This window comes from Lolium rigidum, chromosome 1, assembly GCF_022539505.1.
Source record: "Lolium rigidum isolate FL_2022 chromosome 1, APGP_CSIRO_Lrig_0.1, whole genome shotgun sequence".
Classification (NCBI taxonomy): domain Eukaryota; kingdom Viridiplantae; phylum Streptophyta; class Magnoliopsida; order Poales; family Poaceae; genus Lolium; species Lolium rigidum.
Genome location: NC_061508.1, coordinates 8,221,411 through 8,239,825, shown reverse-complemented (window position 1 = coordinate 8,239,825; position 18,415 = coordinate 8,221,411). Strand labels below are relative to the sequence as shown.

Sequence of the window (18,415 nt, the reverse complement as noted above, 5' to 3'; positions counted from 1 at the left end):
ATCCCCTAATGATCTTCGCCGTGACTTTAGTCCGCCACTTTGTCTGCGGACTAATTAGCTTTTGATTAAAGTTTTCGTCAGGCGCATGTGTGCAGGCTCGTAAACCTGCACGGTTGTCTGCAAACTATAATACTGTATGATGATTATGATGATGAAATGTCGCATGTGGGTCCTTTTTAGGTTTAACAACTTGCGGCATGTTTCCCTCAAAAAAAAAAAAACTTGCGCCATGGTTGGTCAGTTTCAAAGCAAACGCACGATGAAAGGGAAAAAAATCCATTCATTTCGAATGATTTTAAGTTATTAATTAAAAAGAAACAAAGATGAGATCGGGTTCGAGTACGCGTTAACCTGAACCCTACATGCTGTCGGAAAATTTAATGAAAGAGGAGGACATGGCTCCAAATACTCTTGTTGGAGAAGACACAAGACAGGAGGAGCCTGTGAAAAGGATACTGTGAAGAAAAATTTCATTATTTTCTTCCATCAATCAATCATCAATTAGTAGTACAAAGCAATGAAGCTGGTTAATCCACCAACCGGCAGGGGTTGGGTGGATGGGTACACGCCGTCCATGAAAAAGCAGACAGACATTTCTCGCTTTTGCTTACTTAACCTGTTGTGTTCTTTGTTCATCGGTCGATTCAGAAAGAAAAAAAGTAATCCAAACCGAATTACTACTAACCAAAACACCCAAACCAAAACAAATCTGTTCCTTGTTGCGATCGGCCAGTTAATGGGTTTGATTAATTGGCCGGATCGCGCGCCACCTGATGAAATCTCCTAATTAATCACTGCTTGGATCCACCCTGTCGATCGCGCGCGCGTGCGACGGCGAGCGAGATCTCGTCTCAGAAGAGTTCCCTGGTGACGAGCGGCTGCGCGGCGCCGTTCCACGTGCCCTGCCTGGCCGACCGGTCGGCGGCGGAGGATGCGGTGGACGGGAAGAACTGGCAGTGGCTGGGCAGGACGTTGCCGGCGGCGGCGGCCTGTGGGTTAGATTGCTTGGGGTGGCATTGCTGCTGGTGGTGGTTGTTAGGATGTTGGTGCGTAGTGGCCTGTCCCGCCGTGGTGGAGGCGACGCGGCGGCAGGATGGGCACATGGTGAGGGTGGCGGCGGGTGATGCCTGGTGCTGCGCCGGCGACGGCGCGGCCTTGAGCGCCCTGAGCTCGGCCACCTCCTTCTCGAGCCGCTTGTTCTGCTCGGCGAGCTGCTCGCACCAGCGCTTCATGTACTCGCAGTCCACCTCCGTCTGCTTGAGCTTGGTGCGCGCGCGGCGGTTCTGGAACCACACCTCCACCTGCCGCGGCCGCAGGCCCAGCCGGTTGGCCAGCGCCGTCTTTTGCTTCTGCCGAAACAAAGATGAGAAATTTCGATCAGCTCAATGCCAGGCGGTATAGGTCGATCGATCTGGGCGGATGGATCGGTGGAAGGGTGAAGGGGCTTACGGGGTTGAGCGTGCTGTGCGTCTTGAAGCACTCCTCGAGGACGGCGGCCTGGTCCTTTGATAGGCGCAGCTTCTTGCGGCCGCCGGCGCCGTCCCCGCCGTCGTCGTCCTCGTCGCTGGCGGCGGCGCCGCGGGAGACGCCGGAGCCGGTGCGCTCGAGCGCCCGCTTGGTGCCGCTGACGCCGCTCTCGGGCGACGTGGAGGTCCGCCCGGGCTCCTGCTGCTGCAGCAGCTGATTCTGGTGACCACCGTTGTAGTCCTGCTGCGCGCGGTGGTAGGCGTCCCTGCCCGCGGCGCCGACGACGGAGCTGAGCGCGGCGCTCCAGTGCGAGGCCGGGGAGGAGGAGGCGGTGGTGGTGGAGGAGGTGAGGCTGCCCTGGGAGGCGAGCCCCAGACCGAGGCCGAGCTCGAGGCCGAGACCGGTGCTGCGAGGCATCATGTCTCCGATCCGATCTGATCTGGGAGCTCTGGTGGTGAGTGGATGATGGTGCTCGATGGTGGTGGTGGTGGTGATGATCTGGTAGTGAGCATGCGGCGGCGGGGGTGGTGGGTCTATAAATAGGAAGGAAGAGGAGGGAGCAAATGATGAGCTGTCCGATGCGATGCGATGCGGAGGTGGATCTCCTCTCGTCAGTAGCGAGCGCGGCATCCAATTATTCATTGCCAAAGATTGAAAATAGCATTCATCACTTTCCTTCCACCATACAAGCCAGCCATGTGTGCATGCTCCCATCTTGACCAGGTCCGGCTCCCCCTCCAGGCTCAGTTACTTGCTTCAGATCGAGCCGAGCCACTAGGTCCCGGCACTGTTTCCTTTTCAGGCTTAGATCATTTTTCTTTTTTTTTTGTGAAGAATACTCGAGATTTTATTACTCTACCACAGAATGGCTTAGAGCGTCTCTAGCCGATACAAAACCCGTCCCGCGTAACTAGGGTTTTAGATAGTCTTCGTCGTCGAGATAGAAACCGTATTTTAGGCCGATCAAACAAATAAAATCCATGGCACCCGACTTTTGGTTGAATCGGCCGCTATATATCCAAGCCGGAGGGGGGGTGGGGTTTTATATCGCCATGTCCCCACCATCGCAGTCCATCGTGATCCACCGTATCCCGGCACTCCGCAACCAGCCCCAAGAGGATGTAGCGGTCACATGGCCGGTTCTATATTGTGAACAGTAAATAGCTCCGCCACCAGCCGTGGGGGCTCCTCCGGATCTACTTGAGCCGAGCCAGTGGGTCGTGGTACTGTTTCCTTTTCGGGCTTAAAGCATCTCCACCAAATCCAAAACCCATGCCACATAACTCCACCTGATATAGGGTTCCATATAGTTTTTTTTTCGCCTAGATAGGAACCGCATATCAGCCCATCTAGAATGAAAATCCAGGGCATCCGACATTGGCTAATTGCCCACTATGTATCCAGGCTATAGGGGGGATTTGCCGGTTTATATCTCCATTTCCACGCCACCAAACTCCAACGCGATCCACTACATCCCAGCACTCCGCAACAAGCCCACGGTGGATATGCCAAGTTGTCTACAATGTCGCCAGCCAATAGCTCCGTCGCCAACCGTGGGGGCTCCTACGGATATCTGAGCGGCGGCACCCCTCCCTCCCACAGGCGAATCCCTTTTGATTAGGGTTAAGTAACTAAAGGTTCCTTTTAAATCTTCGGACGTAATGTAATATTTTCTCCGTCTAAAAATATGTGTCTTAACTTTATCCAGATATGGATGTACCTGTAACTAAAATGCATCTAGATACATCCGTGTCTAGAAAAAAGTGAGACACCTAATTTTAGACGAACGAGAGTACATTCATGGAAAGTTTGAAAAAGCTTGCGTGAATGCATTTACATTATTTACGGTACCAATTTGCAGTATCTGCTCCGTGGCATATTGCTCTTGTGACACTTGGCTAAATTACCGGCTACTTGGCATGTGTGTCCTGGCTGGCACAAGTTACCGGCTACTACTACAGTGCTTGCATGTTGGCAACTCGTCCTAGTAGCAGCTAGCGCGAGCCTTGGAACTCGGGGCGAGCAATGCGGGCAAGACATGGTTCGTGCGTTCCCCTGTCTTCGCGCTTGCTTGGTCAAAGCACATCACCCTAGCTACTGTTAGCGGCTGCTTAATTACGGAGCAAACAAATTCTTCCTACAAACTAGCTAGCTACTGACCTAGTGTGTGCATTGCACGTTAACTCTCGTCGACCACGACCTACATGATGTCTCTTTGGTCTTTGCTATCCTAGCTAAGTCACCGATATTCTAGACAAGGCCAGGTGGAACAATTTGGTACATTTTCTAATGGCATGCGAAATATATATTAGAATCACCATTTAACGAACGACTATGGTATATATTAGATAATTCTTGCTTCTAGGGTCACTGTTTTGTGAAAATGGCACGTTGCAACGAGATCGGCGAATCTAGCGTGCACGAGACCTCCCTTGCGCTAAATCAACCTAAATCAACATATTTCCTTACAAATCAACCAGACAGAGCTGAAACGCAATAAAACTGAGCAATTCGGTGCATCACGAATCTCAATGCATAAAATAATGTAAATCTGATGCACAAAACGTGCATGGGAGGTCCCATGCACGCTAGAATCACATTTCTCATGTTGCAACACTCAATTGATGTTGCTAAATCTATGATGATGGTACATGAATCTTAGTGCTAGGGTTGACATCATAGAGAAATTTTTTCTATAGTTTCTATGGTGAGACATCGTGCGAATGTTTTATTGTGGGGGATAGCATGGTTGGTTTTCTGATTGTTAATTCGTATGTATCTTATACGGTATCATTATTCAATAAGTCACAACAATCTGGTGGAAACATGGTTTAAAAACCTAGCCGGATCTTGTTGAGATATAGAGTTTAATTATAGGGAGAAAACTAAAAAGGAAAGTACTCATGGCAAATAAAATGTCGCCAAAACAGTGCATGTGTTTCATGGCGCTTTTAAATGCCAAGTCACGTGTCTAAAGGCTGCAGTTGCGGTTACGCAAGCGTGCTCCTCATGTGCTCCTCATGCAGGTGTGATGACACCATCAATGGCAAGGTCTGGTCTTGTCCTGGAGAATCTGGCCTGGCACCCAAACAATGCGTGGTGCTTTTGAATCACCCGCCGACGACAACACGAGGTTGTGATATCACCCCATGACGCACGAGGGGGGGGGGGGGTGGCTAGGGACGTCATGTCTACTATACGACTATTGAGTCACCCCATCACGCACGGGGGGGGGCGTTCTAGGGACATCCCGTCTAATGTAAGGCTATGGTGTCACCCCATCACGCACGGGGGTCCGTACTCCGTAGTGCCTCCCTATAAACACCCATGCCATTATCAAAGCGGGGGGCAATAAAACACATCATACCGCAAGACGAACCGGTCTCTTGCGTCCATTTACACCACACTCAGACAAACACCGGTCCTCTTCTCCTTGAGGCAGTATAGAGCAAGCCGGTTGACCGTGAGCCGACACCTTTCTTTGTAATACTGAGCACCTCACACGCTCGATCTAAACCTGTATAAAATCTTGTGTGTCTGATGTAGTTAGCCCCTCAAATCGTATTCACATACTCTACCTACATACAAATTCATTGCCAGGAATCCAAACCCCTGTCACTTGGTTAGGTTTTTTTTTTTTTGAAAAGGGACGGCCTGGCTTCTACATGCATCAGTAACACTTGGTTAGTGAATCAGTGACCCACAAGATTTGGATTCCAAATGAACCTTACGTCGAAACTTTGGGCTGGATTCAAACCAAACTGAAAACTACTAGTCAAAGTCTGTCTTACTTTGACAACATCCAGTAGATGAGATTATTTGAAATAAAATGTGTATTGCTGTCAGATACCAGCAGGGGGAACCAGTGGATGCGCTTGTGGTCTAGTGGTAAGAGTGTGGCACGCTTTGCGTTCTAGAACAAATTAATAGGAGTACACAGATTATATATGGATGAACTTTGTTTTTGGCAGGTCTTTGAAGTCAGATTCAGACTGATTCCGCAGCTGCCCAGAAACGGGACAAGGTTGTCCTAATTAATCCGCACGCTCGCTTTGGTATCCCCTACACAAATGTTGGATCTTAGCGCTGTGTGATGACCAGTTCACGAATACATGCATCCATCAATCGCCATCACGTAAACCCTATGAGATGGATTGATCTGGCCAAGAACCAACACAACGAATGGTTCTCTCGCTCCGATTCCTAGGATCATGCAACAAACGGGACGATGCTTGGCCAGGATCGACCGGTCGAGCGCGCTTAGAGTAGACATTTGCATGGTTACGTGTGCACGCGTACGTGCGTGCGTGGTGCTTATGCCAAGCAGGAATTTCTATATTTTGGAGGATTGGGAAGAGGTCAATCCGCCAATGAACTCGGGTCGGGATTCCTGGGGCGGTCGGTTGTCGATGTCCCCTGGCAAAACAACAGTTGTAGCTTTGCTCCCAAGTTCCAATCGGTGTTGTTCTTAGGCCAGGCGATAAGTTTTTAATTATGCCTAATCATACTAAGCTCGACGCTAATTATATAGTAGTAGATTACTAACCAGGTGTCCAGTTTAATCCACGTACACACGCACGAATCCTGCGATTTGGATACCTAGACGTACGGGTATTGTTTTTCTAACAAACTATAAATATATCCGTTGCTTTGCAATGAGTATATATTTAACGCTAGACAGCACATAGGCAAACGACCGTAAATCTAGACGGACCCTACATGATATGTATCTATTAATATATCTTACACATAATAGATTTTAATCTCATATATCAATATGATAGAATAAAGATCCACCATATAGAAAATTACATATATGACTATAATCATGTTGGACAACTCATATGGTACTAAGATCTATGAATAACTGTTGCCTACCAAAACCCACCGGCGAGCAGCGACGGGCAACACGAAGAGCCGGGAGGCTCCCAGGACTGCTGGTGGGCCCTGGTCCCTCGGGCAATGACCCGCAATGCTCCGGCACATGTCCTGGCGGTTGCAAGGGCGTGCCACCTGACCTATACCTGGTCAGGAAGGTGTTGGATTGCTTCAATTAGTTTTCTGCATGGTAGACACGTAAACATTAAATGAGCCTCGATCGGCTCTCAGGTTACCATGTGAATCGGCTCAAAGAGCCGATTAACCCATGAATCGTATTGGATCTACAATAACATGAGTTTCCTGCTTTATCAATGCTAAGCTAAATCAATCTACGACAGTTTAGGGTTTTCACCGCATAACCGGAACATCCTACACGTAGTTGAGCCTGGCAGATACGAAAGATAACAGAAAACTAAACCAGAAAGAGGCCTAAAAACCAACACGGAGTCGATTCCCGGAACATCCCTTCTTGGATCGGCAAACTGTACCTTACGCACTACTGGATCGTTCAACCCGTTTGCAAGGCCTAACCATACGGATATCAAACTAATCCTTGAAGAACAAGGAACAACTATAACAGATCGAATCTACTGAATAAAGATGAAGCAGGGCGCTGCCCTTACACGTGAGATAGGTGCAAAGACAGCTAGATATTCAGGGGCAGCACAACTAAGCAAATAATCAAGAAAGCATCGATGCAAGCCCTAAAACATCTATGATAAACAGTGTTACTCGCCATCAAAAAGGCTTCAGTACGAGCAACACCAAACAACGAATAAACCGATACTGCCTAGATCGCAAGATGCGATCTAGGCAGCATGACGCTTACCCGGAAGAAACCCTCGAAACAAGGGGTGGCGATGCGCCTGGATTGTGTTTGTTGTGAACGTGATCGTCCTCCTTTCTCAATAACCCTAGATACATATTTATAGTCCGTGGACTTTCTATCTTTGGAATAGACCTAACTGTGTACGAACCAAACTCTATCTCTTAATTCTAAACTAACATGCGATCTACCATAATGTACAGATACACGGGCAATCCAGCCCAAATTCACGCACGAGGCCGATTCAGAAACACATTATGTGTATATCCTTCAAGCCCATCTTCATCGCGGCCCATCTCCTGATTTGGCCAAAATCTGGTGATAACACATGCCCCCCTGGTTTTGGCAATAATAATTCCAAAACCACTCTGTTTTCCTTCACCATGATTTGACATAACAGAGCAAAACTGCGTCGCAGAGCCGAACCGCTACAGTGCCCTTTCATCATGATGCCTTGCCTTCTCAACTTCTCCGTATTGCACGATTTGACAGTTTTGGCAACGCATCCTCGAAACTGCCACAACATTTAATCATCCTTCACTATATCCCCTTTATTTAAACTCATCTGGGCAGTTCGCTTCTTCATTCCCCTGTTCCGCACTAGCCATCGGCAAAAAACCCTCCTCTGCCATGGACTCCTCTTCCTCCTCTGCCTCTTCCGGCCTCTCCTTCCACTCCTCCTCCTCCAGCGAGCTAGAGCCGGAGGTCAACCTGACGGCGATATACGAGGCCCTCGCCCCCGAGTACTGGGACGCGAGGGATTGGGACTCCTCCATCGAATCGGAGGACGACGAGCCCCTAACCGACGGGGAAGACGACCTCCAATTCCTCGTCGACGGGGAGTTGGAGGTGGCAAGCGACGACGCCCTCTTCTCTTGGGAGGCGGACCTCTCCTCCGACGAGGAGGAAGAGGAGGCGGAGGAAGACTCCTCCTCCGAGGAGTATCCACCGGCCAAGCGCTTCCGCGCCGGGTCGGATGACGATGAAGACGACGACGACGAGGAGGATGAAGCCCCTGCCGGCGGCTTCATCGGCAGCGACGAGGACGTCGCCGGTAGCAGCGCCGACAGCGACGAGGACGGCGACGATGACGGCAGCGACGGCCCTTAGATTAGGGAGTAGTGTAGGGCTAATAGTAGTGCATTAGGCGCTAGATGATCCTTTTGAGAGCAATCGGCTCTTCCTTGTAAAATCCCTCTTTGAATCAATGAAAAATGTTCTTCCAATTTGATTTTCCAATTGTCCTATTTCAAATCTTCCGATTGTCAAAGTAGGTCAACGCATCAAGAACCGATAGCAGCGTATCGGTCTTTCACCATCAAACGCCCATAAGGCCAACCCGATAACCAAATGAGACAGGTTCAAGCAGACATTCCCCAAATTCAGATGATAACTTGATACCTGCTCGTAATATTCTGCACCTCTAGAGTCGATGGCTGCGCATCGGCTGTTTTATTCTAAAGTCGATGTCTGTGCATCGGCTGTGCTTAGCACCCTGTTGCTTTGCATATATCTTTTTCTTACTGGCCGATTTCATGCATCGGCCCCCATATTTTACTGTGTAAAAAAAATTACTGGCTGATTTCATGCATCGGCCTCCATGTTTTACTGTCCATCATCCCACATACTTGGGAAATACTTCTTGAGATGCTGGCCATTGACAGCCACTGGGAATTTCACACGTTCAACTGCTCGAGCATGTATGCATTACCCTTTAAAACTTGGTCGACTCTGTACGGCCCGTGCCAATTTGGAGACCATTTACCATATACTGCATCCTTAGTTCTCAATGGCAATACAGCTTCCCATACCAGATCACCAACGTGGAACTCCTTCGGTCTCACCTTCTTATTATATGCACGAGCTACCTTGGCTTTGTTCTCTTTAATCTTCTCAAGCGACCACAGCCTAAGCTCTGTTACATCCTCAATGCTATCGCTCATCAGGGCTGCATATTCTTCAGTTGTTAAATCATTCTGAAACACAACACATCTCGACCCAGCCGTGATTTCCCAGGGCAGTACAGCTTCTTGTCCATAGACTAGATGATATGGCGAGGTTTTGATCGCTCCATGACATGACATGCGGTAAGCCCACAAAGCCTCTGACAATACCTCGTGCCAACGTCTAGGGTACTCGTCGATTTTCCTCTTGATCAGCTAGATAAGGCTCTTGTTGGACGCTTCAGCTTGCCCATTTGCTTGAGCATAGTATGGAGACGATCGGATCAGCTTAATTCCCATGTCCTCGCAGAAATTTCTGAACTCGTGAGAAACGAAAACCGAACCTCCATCGGTCGTGATAGTCTGGGGAATCCCGAATCTGTGAATGACATGTTCTTTCACAAAACTGATAACATCTTTCGATGCCACTGACTTCATAGGGACGGCCTCCACCCACTTAGTGAAATAATCTGTAATGGCCAGCACCCACGCATGGCCTTTGCTCGATGGAGGATTGATTTTGCCGATCATATCCATGCCCCACCCTCGAAACGGCCACGGCTTGATGATGGGGTTCATTGCTCGATGCGGGTACCATCCGAATGCTCCCAAACTTCGACATGCTTGACACCCTTTATAGTACTTAAAACAGTCCTCAAGCATGGTGGGCCAATAAAACCCTGATCGTCTGATCAACCATTTCATCTTATGAGCCGATTGGTGAGTTCCACAGGCACCTTCATGTACCTCGTATAAGAGCCGATTCGACTCGGCTGGTCCCAAACATTTGAGAAGTAAGCCTTCCAAAGTCCTGTAGAACATGTCATCTCCAATAAGGACATACTTCATGGCCTTGTATCTTATCCGTTGAGGTGCCCCCCGAGCCGAATCTTTCAAGTATTTGAAGATATCGGCTCTCCAGTCATCCGGCTCCAGGGCCTGTACCTGGACATCGGCTCCATCTGCTACATCCTTGTAGCCTGACGCCTTCTGTGCGAGATCGTTTGCCTCGGTATTTTGTGACCTTGGGATCCAATTGAAGTTTATATACTTAAATTGTGCCATCAGCTCACGGCATTGCATCCATAATGGGAAGAGCGACTCGCTCTCACATTTGTATTCCTCCGTGAGTTGGGAAATCACCAATTTGGAGTCTCCAAAAAGTTCCACTGCCTCTGCCCCGGCCTTCAATAGCAACTCCATTTCCTTGCATATGGCTTCATACTCAGCAACATTATTGGTGCAAGGGGTAGGTAACCTGATGGAGTAGGAATATGTTGCCCCCCGGGGCGACACGATTAGAATGCCGATGCCGCAACCACCATCACAAACCGATCCATCGAAAAACATGGCCCGGCCATTCCCGCACAGACAGTGCTGCTATATCAGTGTTGATTCGTTCAGCAATAAGATCGGCCAGCGCTTGTCCCTTGACTGCTTTCGCAGGCTGATACCGGATATCAAATTCCGATAACGCAAACATCCATTTACCGAGTCGGCCTTTCAAAACAGGAGCCAACAGCATATGTTTGATGACATCTGATTTGCAGATGACGACAATCTCCGCAGTCAACAAGATGTGGTGAAGCTTGGTGCAGGTAAAAAATAGGCAGAGGCACAACTTCTCGATCTCATGGTACCTCGTTTCTGCATCCAACATCCTTCTGCTGAGGTAGAAAACGACTCTCTCCAGGCCATCATAAACTTGCACCACCACTGAGGCAATGGAAGTGTCAGCTACTGACAAGTAAATATAGAATGGCCTGTCTTGCTGGGGTGGCACCAATACAGGTGGTTTCGTCAGATACTCTTTAATCTCGTCAAACGCTTGCTGTTGTTCTGCCCCCTAGTGGAACTCGTCATCAGATTTGATTTTTACCAACCCCATGAACGGCTCAATTCGTCCCGACAGGTTGGAGATGAACCTTCTGACGAAGTTGATTTTGCCGATGAGACGCTGGAGTTCCTTCTTCGTGGTAGGTGGCTTCATCGTCGCACTGCCTCCTGACTTTTCAGGCCGATCTCAATTCCGCGTTCATGAACCAAGAAACCCAAGAATTGACCGGCCGTTACACCAAAGGCACACTTCTTTGGATTCATTCTTAATCCGAATTTTCTAGTTCGGTCCAGGACGTGTCGCAGATCCTCCAAATGTCCTTCCCCCGAGATAGACTTGACTACTACGTCATCGATGTAAATCTCCACCAATTTGCCGATCAGATCATGAAAGATGTAATTCATGGCTCTTTGGTATGTTGCGCCAGCATTTTTCAGTCCAAACGTCATGACTACATATTCAAACAAGCCCACCGATCCTGGTACTCTGAATGCGCTTGTGTATATCTTCCGGAGCCATGAAAATTTGGTTGTAACCGGCATTGCCATCCATGAAACTTAAAACCTTATGACCAGCAGCCGCATTGATCAATGTCTCTGCTACTGGCATTGGATACTCATCCTTTGTAGTGGCACTATTGAGATTCCGAAAATCTACGGCGACGCGCCATCGGCCGTCCTTTTTCTCCACATGTACGACATTAGAAATCCATTCAGCATACCTGCATGGCCTGATGAGCCCCGCGTTCAACATTTTCTCGATCTCTTTCTTGACTTCTTCTAAAATTTCGGCTTTCATCTGTCGTGCTCTCTGCTGGAACGGCCGAAATCCTTTCTTCAGAGGGAGCCGATGCTCGATGATGCTCCTGTCTAACCCGGGCATCTCTGTGTAATCCCAGGCAAAGCAATCTGGGTATTCCTTCAACAAAGCTATCATCGGGCCCCTCAGATGTGGTTCTAACTTTTTGCTGATAAATGTTGGTCGTGGCTTATCCCCAGGACCAATGTCAATCTCTTCTAGTTCATCAGCCGATGTAAACCCATATCCTAGCTTTCCATCGCCTGCTAGATCGATGTTGAACACAGGCAAAACGTATGGTGAGGATAATTTGGGTCGATTGCTGGAATCGACCTCCTTTTCAATTGCATTGCTCATTGAGGGTTTACAACTTATTTGTGCTCTACGACTACGTGACATGCTCGAGGTGAGATCCTTGCTTTTTATTTTTTGGGGCCGATCGCAGGGATCGGCCTTGCCACGTACGTCTGTCGGCTTTGGTCTCGCTACTCTGTCAGGCCGGTGGATAAGACCAGCCTCACCCCGTTTTTTGAAGCCTCGATGCGCTCACAGCCGTCCAAACTGACTCCAGAGATCGGCTCTTGGTCGTCTGCGTCCCAAATATTCATGCCAGCTATTGAGATCTCGATCGAGTCATCTGCATGAACGACCTCCACTTCATCTCCATCCCATCGTATCGGGCATTGGTGCATTGTGGATGGAATGCGGCGATTGACGTGAATCCAATCCCTTCCTAGCAGGACAGCGTAGGTGCTTTTGCTGTCGACGATGAAGAATGACGTAGGGATGGTTTTTCGGCCCACAGTTAGGTCCACGTTCAGAACGCCTTGCGCTTCTGATGCTTGGCCATTGAAGTCGCTTAGTGTGACGTTGGTCTTGATCAGATCTTCGGTAGAGCGTCCCAAATGCCGTAGCATGGAGTATGGCATTATATTGACTGCCGCTCCCGTGTCAACCAGCATCTTGCCGACAGGCTGCCCGTTGATGTAACCTCTTAGGTACAGGGCCTTCAAATTTTTGTAGCTCCTCTCTCGTGGCTTTTCAAAGATGACTGGCCGTGGGCCGCAGTCAAACTGAGCTACTGGCACTTCTTCGGTTTTTGGGGCACCAAACTCCGACGGAAGTATGAACACCATGTTTGTGCTAGCCGATGCCTTCACATCGGCTTTCGTTTGTTTGGGGCGCCACTCTTTCTTCTGTGGACGAATCTCCGTCTCCAAAGTTTGCTGAATTTTCACGGCCAGATCGGGCCGCGCTTTCCTCAACGTGTGCAGGTATTGCGCCTCGGCTTCCTCCAAGCTACGTAGCCGATGAACCCTACGCTTTTGGGAGTGACTGAGTCCATCAGGGCACCACCTTGGCCGGTGGTATCTATCTTCTTCTTCATCTTCTGATTCCTCGAAATCTTCCACTCGAGATGACTCAGCTCGTACGTTACCGAGATGGGAGAGGCCCTAGGCGCTTGAACATTCGAAACCTCACTGTGTCCTCCTTCTGCTGTCTACATTCCGGGCAGTTGTCGATTGTAGGCAGTCGGCTCATTCCCGAATCCCAGCAATGCTTAAATAAAGGACAATCCCAGTGTCTGTCCATGTCTTCCTGCTCTCTTGACTTTCCCTTAGCGCGATGCTCATATCCTTCGTCGTCTCTATCATATCGACGATATTTTCTGTTGTCTGCATCAGACCGACGATATCTTTCGTCATCTATGTCGTACCGCCGGCGTCGGTCGTACTGACGCTCATATTTGTTAAGGAGATGCGCGGAGAGCGGTCGTTGATACCGCATGTTTCTCACTTGTTCCTCGGTGAAGTACCGTCTGTCATCATATCGGGGCCGGTCGCGTGGGCCGGCCTCCTCCTTTTCCTTGCCACGGGAGTGACCGATTTCTTCTTTATCCCTGCCATGGTGGTATACAGGCCCTGCCATGTTAACATCGAATGAGAAATCTAGGCGACGCCTCGTGGAGTGATTGTGTTCCACCATGTTGGCGCCGGGAAACGGTTGCGTGTCCACTTTCATGGAAAGCCGACCAAGGATCAAACGGCCTTGTTCTATCGCCGTTTGGATCTGCCGACGCAACTCTTTGCAGTCATTGGTGATATGGGTGAACGAGTGATGCCACTTGCTGTACGGTCTCCCGTTCATTTCTTGCGCCGTAGGGATTTTATGGCCTTCGGGTAACTTCAGCTGTTTTTCCTTAAGCAATAAATCGAATATCTGCTCAGCTTTGCTTACATCGAAGTCAAACCCTTTTGCAGGCCCTTGTTGTTTCACCCATTTGCAGGACACGGGAACTGCCCCCCGAGCCCATTCAGCCACGGCTACTTCCTGGTCTTCTGCAGAGTCCCCAACTTCTTCTGTCTCGACCAGGACTATCGGGCGTTTGAACTTCTCTTGGTACAATTCTGGGTGGCGCTGCTCATACAATGTTAATTTCTGGACCATGTGCGCCAGTGAATTGTATTCCACTTGGAAAGCCAGATCCTTGATCGGCGCTGCGAGGCCCAACGCTGCCAGATCGACTGCTTCTTTCTCAGTTAAACGAGCCGAATAACATCGGTTCTTGACAGTCCTGAAACGCTGAATGTATTACAACACCGTTTCTCCCTGCTTCTGCCGCACCTGCGCCAGATCGGTAGTGCCAGCCTCGGTAGCTTCTGAGTGATATTGAACATGAAACTGCTCCTCCAGTTGCTTCCACGTCTGGACTGAATCTGGTGGCAACGAGGTGTACCACCCAAAAGCTGGTCCTGTGAGAGATTGCGCAAAAAACCTCACACGTAACGGCTCTGATGCTGAAATCATGCCCAACTGTGCCAAATATTGGCTCACATGCTCAATTGAGCTAGACCCTTCTGATCCATTGAACTTTGAGAACTCAGGGAGCCGATACTTGGGCGGCAGCGAAATCAAATCATATTCGTTGGGGTACGGCTTAGAATAGCCGACTGTTCTCATCTTTGGCAGGATGCCGAACTGGTCTCTCAAGATTATACTGATTTGTTCCACGGTATGAGCTGCAGGGGCTGAGCTTTCATGACTCGTTCCGGTGGCATATTTAGCTAGCCACGCCTGTTTATCGGCGTCCGCTCCGGAAATCCCTCTGCTGCAATCTGGTTCGTGCGCGCCAAGTTATTGCAGTCCGGCACGTATGTGCACACGTATCCATGTGGGATTTCTTTAGGCGGCTCATATAGGAATTGGCAATCGCCAGGATCGCCTCCAATCTTGTAGACAACATATGCCGGTGAACCCTGTGGCTCTGGAGCTGCAAGCGTGAATGGCAGCTGCGGTCTGGTCTGGAACGGTATTTCTCCCTGGTGAGTCCCTAGGGCAGGCCCCGATGGAGAGTACTTGATGCTTCATGATTTCCTGAACCACGCGAACCGCAATGCGCTCGAGCGTTCACCGGGCTCTCGGAATGACGGTGTAGAGAATGAGCCACCATGTAATTAACTTCCTGGCGAAGAGCTCTGGTGCGTTCCTCTGAAGGGACAGATAGATCTACTTCATCGAGAACGCCTTCGGGTGAGAACCCTTTCCACCTAATGCCATGTTTACGGGTCCTCTCGAAAGATCCGATGAGATCGGCTTCGAAGACAGCTTTCATATCATCATATTTCTTCTTGTGCTCCTCAGGCAGATCTTCGTACGTGATTGGTCCGTCTGCCATCTCAGCTGCAGATGTTGGCGCGAGTTTGCTGTAGAATGTCCCACCGGAGTGCGCGAATGTGTTGCCTGCCAAAACCCACCGGCGAGCAGCGACGAGCAACACGAAGAGCCGGGAGGCTCCCAGAATTGCTGGTGGGCCCTGGTCCCTCGGGCGACGGCCCGCAAAATCCGGCACACGTCCTGGCTATTGCGAGGGCGTGCCACCTGACCTATACCTGGTCAGGAAGGTGATGGATTGCTTCAATTAGTTTTTGCATGGCAGACACGTAAACATTAAATCTGAGCCTCGATCGGCTCTCAGGTTACCCTGTGAATCGGCTCGAAGAGCCGATTGACCCATGGTTCGTATTGGATCTACGATAACATGGGGATCCTGTTTTATCAATACCAAGTTAAATCGATCTACGACAGTCTAGGGCTTTCACCGCATAATTGGAACATCCTACGCGTAGTTGAGCCTGGCAGATACGAAAGATAACAGAAAACTAGTCCTAGAAGAGGCCTAAAAACCAACACAGAGTCGATTCCCGGAACAACCCCTCTTGGATCGGCAAACCATACCTTACGCACTACTGGATCGTTCAACCCATTTGCAAGGCCTAACCATGCGGATATCAAACTAATCCTTGGAGAACAAGGAACAACCATAACAGATCAGATCTACTAAATAAAGACCAAGCAAGATGCTGCCCTTACACCTAAGATAGGTGCAAAGGCAGCTAGATATTTAGGGGCAGCATAACTAAGCAAATATATCAGAAAAGTATCGATGTTAGCCCCAAAACATCTATGATAACGGTATTACTCGCCATCAACAAGGCTTCAGTACGAGCAACACAAAACAACGAATAAACTGATACTGCCCAGATCGCAAGATGCGATCTGGGCAGCATGACGCTTATCCGGAAGAAACCCTCGAAACAAGGGGTGGCGATGCGCCTAGATTGTGTTTGTTGTGAACGTGATCGTCCTCTTTTCTCAATAACCCTAAGTACATATTTATAGTCCGTAGACTTTCTATCTTTGGAATAAACCTAACTGCGTACGAACCAAACTCTATCTCTTAATTCTAAACTGAAACGTGATCTACCATAATGTACATATATACGGGCAATCTAGCCCAAACTCTCGCACGAGGCCGATTCAGAAACACTTTATGTGCATATCCTCTAAGCCCATCTCAATCACGGCCCATCTCCTAATTTGGCAAAAATCTGGCGATAACAATCGGTCAATTCGGTATTATCATCAAGACCACTGAATATTGGTTTTTGGAGGACTCTTGATGGTTCTAAATGGGATGAATGGATGCATCTCTGTAACCGGTTAATACTGGTTCAACTAAATGATGAACCAGACATATTTGTTCATATAGCTACACAATGGATCCAAGATTGGTCCCTCTTGCTCCCGGTGGATCAGCGGGAGCATATGCTTATTGGGTGCAACCGTCTGCTCACGGTTACTCGGGATGTTTACAACCAGGTTATCTGGCGGTTTTCTAGGCGATTGATGGATGTTTAGCGTGTTTGTTTCCATCTTTTTCTTTTTTGGCATCTGTGCCAATGCTTTGAGTTTGCTGGTGATGTAAATTTGATATCGTACACTCGAATATTTTTTGCAATAAGAGGGCCGTGTGCATCCATGGATGCAGAAGCTGAGGTTCACCCCCATTTCGAAAAAAAGTCAAACCCAAGATCCTGGAACACATTAAAAAGATCCGAAGACACTACATGTGGAACAAGAAAGCTGAGGAGGTACATAAATGCAACTCTTTGGTTGCTTGGACAAAGTTTTTCGACCAAAGAATAAAGTTAGCCTTGGGGTTTGAACCTTAAGTTACAGAATTAAGCTTTGCTCCTCAATCTTCACAAATTATAGAAAAAAAAAGACACACCTTGGGTTACTCTCTTATGGAAAGCTTACTATCTGGAAAAAAATTTCCATGCTATTGGCAGATCTGGATCTTTGTGGTAGAAGGATGTGATGAAACTTAGTCATATTTACAGAGGCATTGATATATGCACAGTTAGCAAAGGTAACACAAATATTTTTTTGGAAAGATGCTTGGCATGAACAAGTGGTTGCTGACAAGTTTCCCAGAGCATTCTCTTTTGCTTCGAATGAAGATATTTCGGTGCAACAATTTCTCAGTGCCACCTCTCTCAGAGATAATTTCTTCGTCGCTATGTCCCCTGAAGCACTGGCAGAAGCAAGAGAATTACAAAGATTGGCTGCACACATCAGATTGAACTCCTTAGCTGATGACTCCCAGAGTTATGTCTGGGGATCCCCAAAATTTACCTCTAAGAAGTACTATGAATTCTGTTTCAGAAACATTGTCCCACACAAGGCATTCAAATGGGTTTGAATATCCAAATGTACCCCTAAAATCAAGTTCTTCTGCTAGCTTCTCATCTCAGATAAGTTAAATACCAGGAACATTCTAAAAAGAAAGAAGCAACAACTTGATTCTTGGTACAATTGCCTTCTTTGTACTAACCCACCTGAAGAAACTCTTGAGCACCTATTTTTTCATTGTGAATTCAGCAAAAGTTGCTGGGATCGACACTTTTCTTGGAAGTTTTTATGCTATCAGTCTGGTCCATATTGAGACTCCAGATTTTTAGCGATCGGAGGCACATCACGAGCCAGCCCCAACCCCAGCCAAGCGACCTCCTCGGCCACCTCCCGCGTAGCCTCGACCGACTCCTCCTCGTCCTCCAGAAACACAAAACGGGACCCAAAGGGTCGCCGCTCCGTTGAGGTAGACGCCAGCGACGGACCGGGCGGTGTTGGCGGCGTGGAGATGACCGGAGGTGGCGGCGCGCTGGGCGCGAGGGCTGCCATCTCTACACTCACTCGTAATCACCGCGTTGGATAGTTCGATTTGCACCTTGTTACCAAGCCCAATGGTTTGGCTGTTCCAGATGACACTACCAAGAAAAGTGGTTTACCCCATGTGGCCTTAGCTATGCAGAGGTCGGG

General features: G+C 48.7%; 1 protein-coding gene across 1 annotated transcript; it reads right to left on the bottom strand.

Moving 5' to 3' along the window:
- Positions 1–513: 513 nt before the first annotated feature.
- Positions 514–1,951, bottom strand: LOC124667004 (homeobox-leucine zipper protein HOX2-like). Its single transcript, XM_047204338.1, has 2 exons — positions 1,450–1,951; positions 514–1,349 (listed from the first exon to the last, which is right to left on the bottom strand). Exons 1-2 carry the CDS (start codon positions 1,885–1,887, stop codon positions 852–854), a joined length of 936 nt encoding a protein of 311 aa, XP_047060294.1. The 5' UTR covers positions 1,888–1,951; the 3' UTR covers positions 514–851.
- Positions 1,952–18,415: the final 16,464 nt, after the last annotated feature.

Bases quoted from the DNA above. Each gene is read 5' to 3' on its own strand.
- LOC124667004 (XM_047204338.1), bottom strand. From the start codon at position 1,887: ATGATGCCTCGCAGCACCGGTCTCGGCCTCGAGCTCGGCCTCGGTCTG. The intron at 1,350-1,449 runs GTAAGCCCCTTC...TTGTTTCGGCAG, and splicing joins CGCACAGCACGCTCAACCCC to AAGCAAAAGACGGCGCTGGC.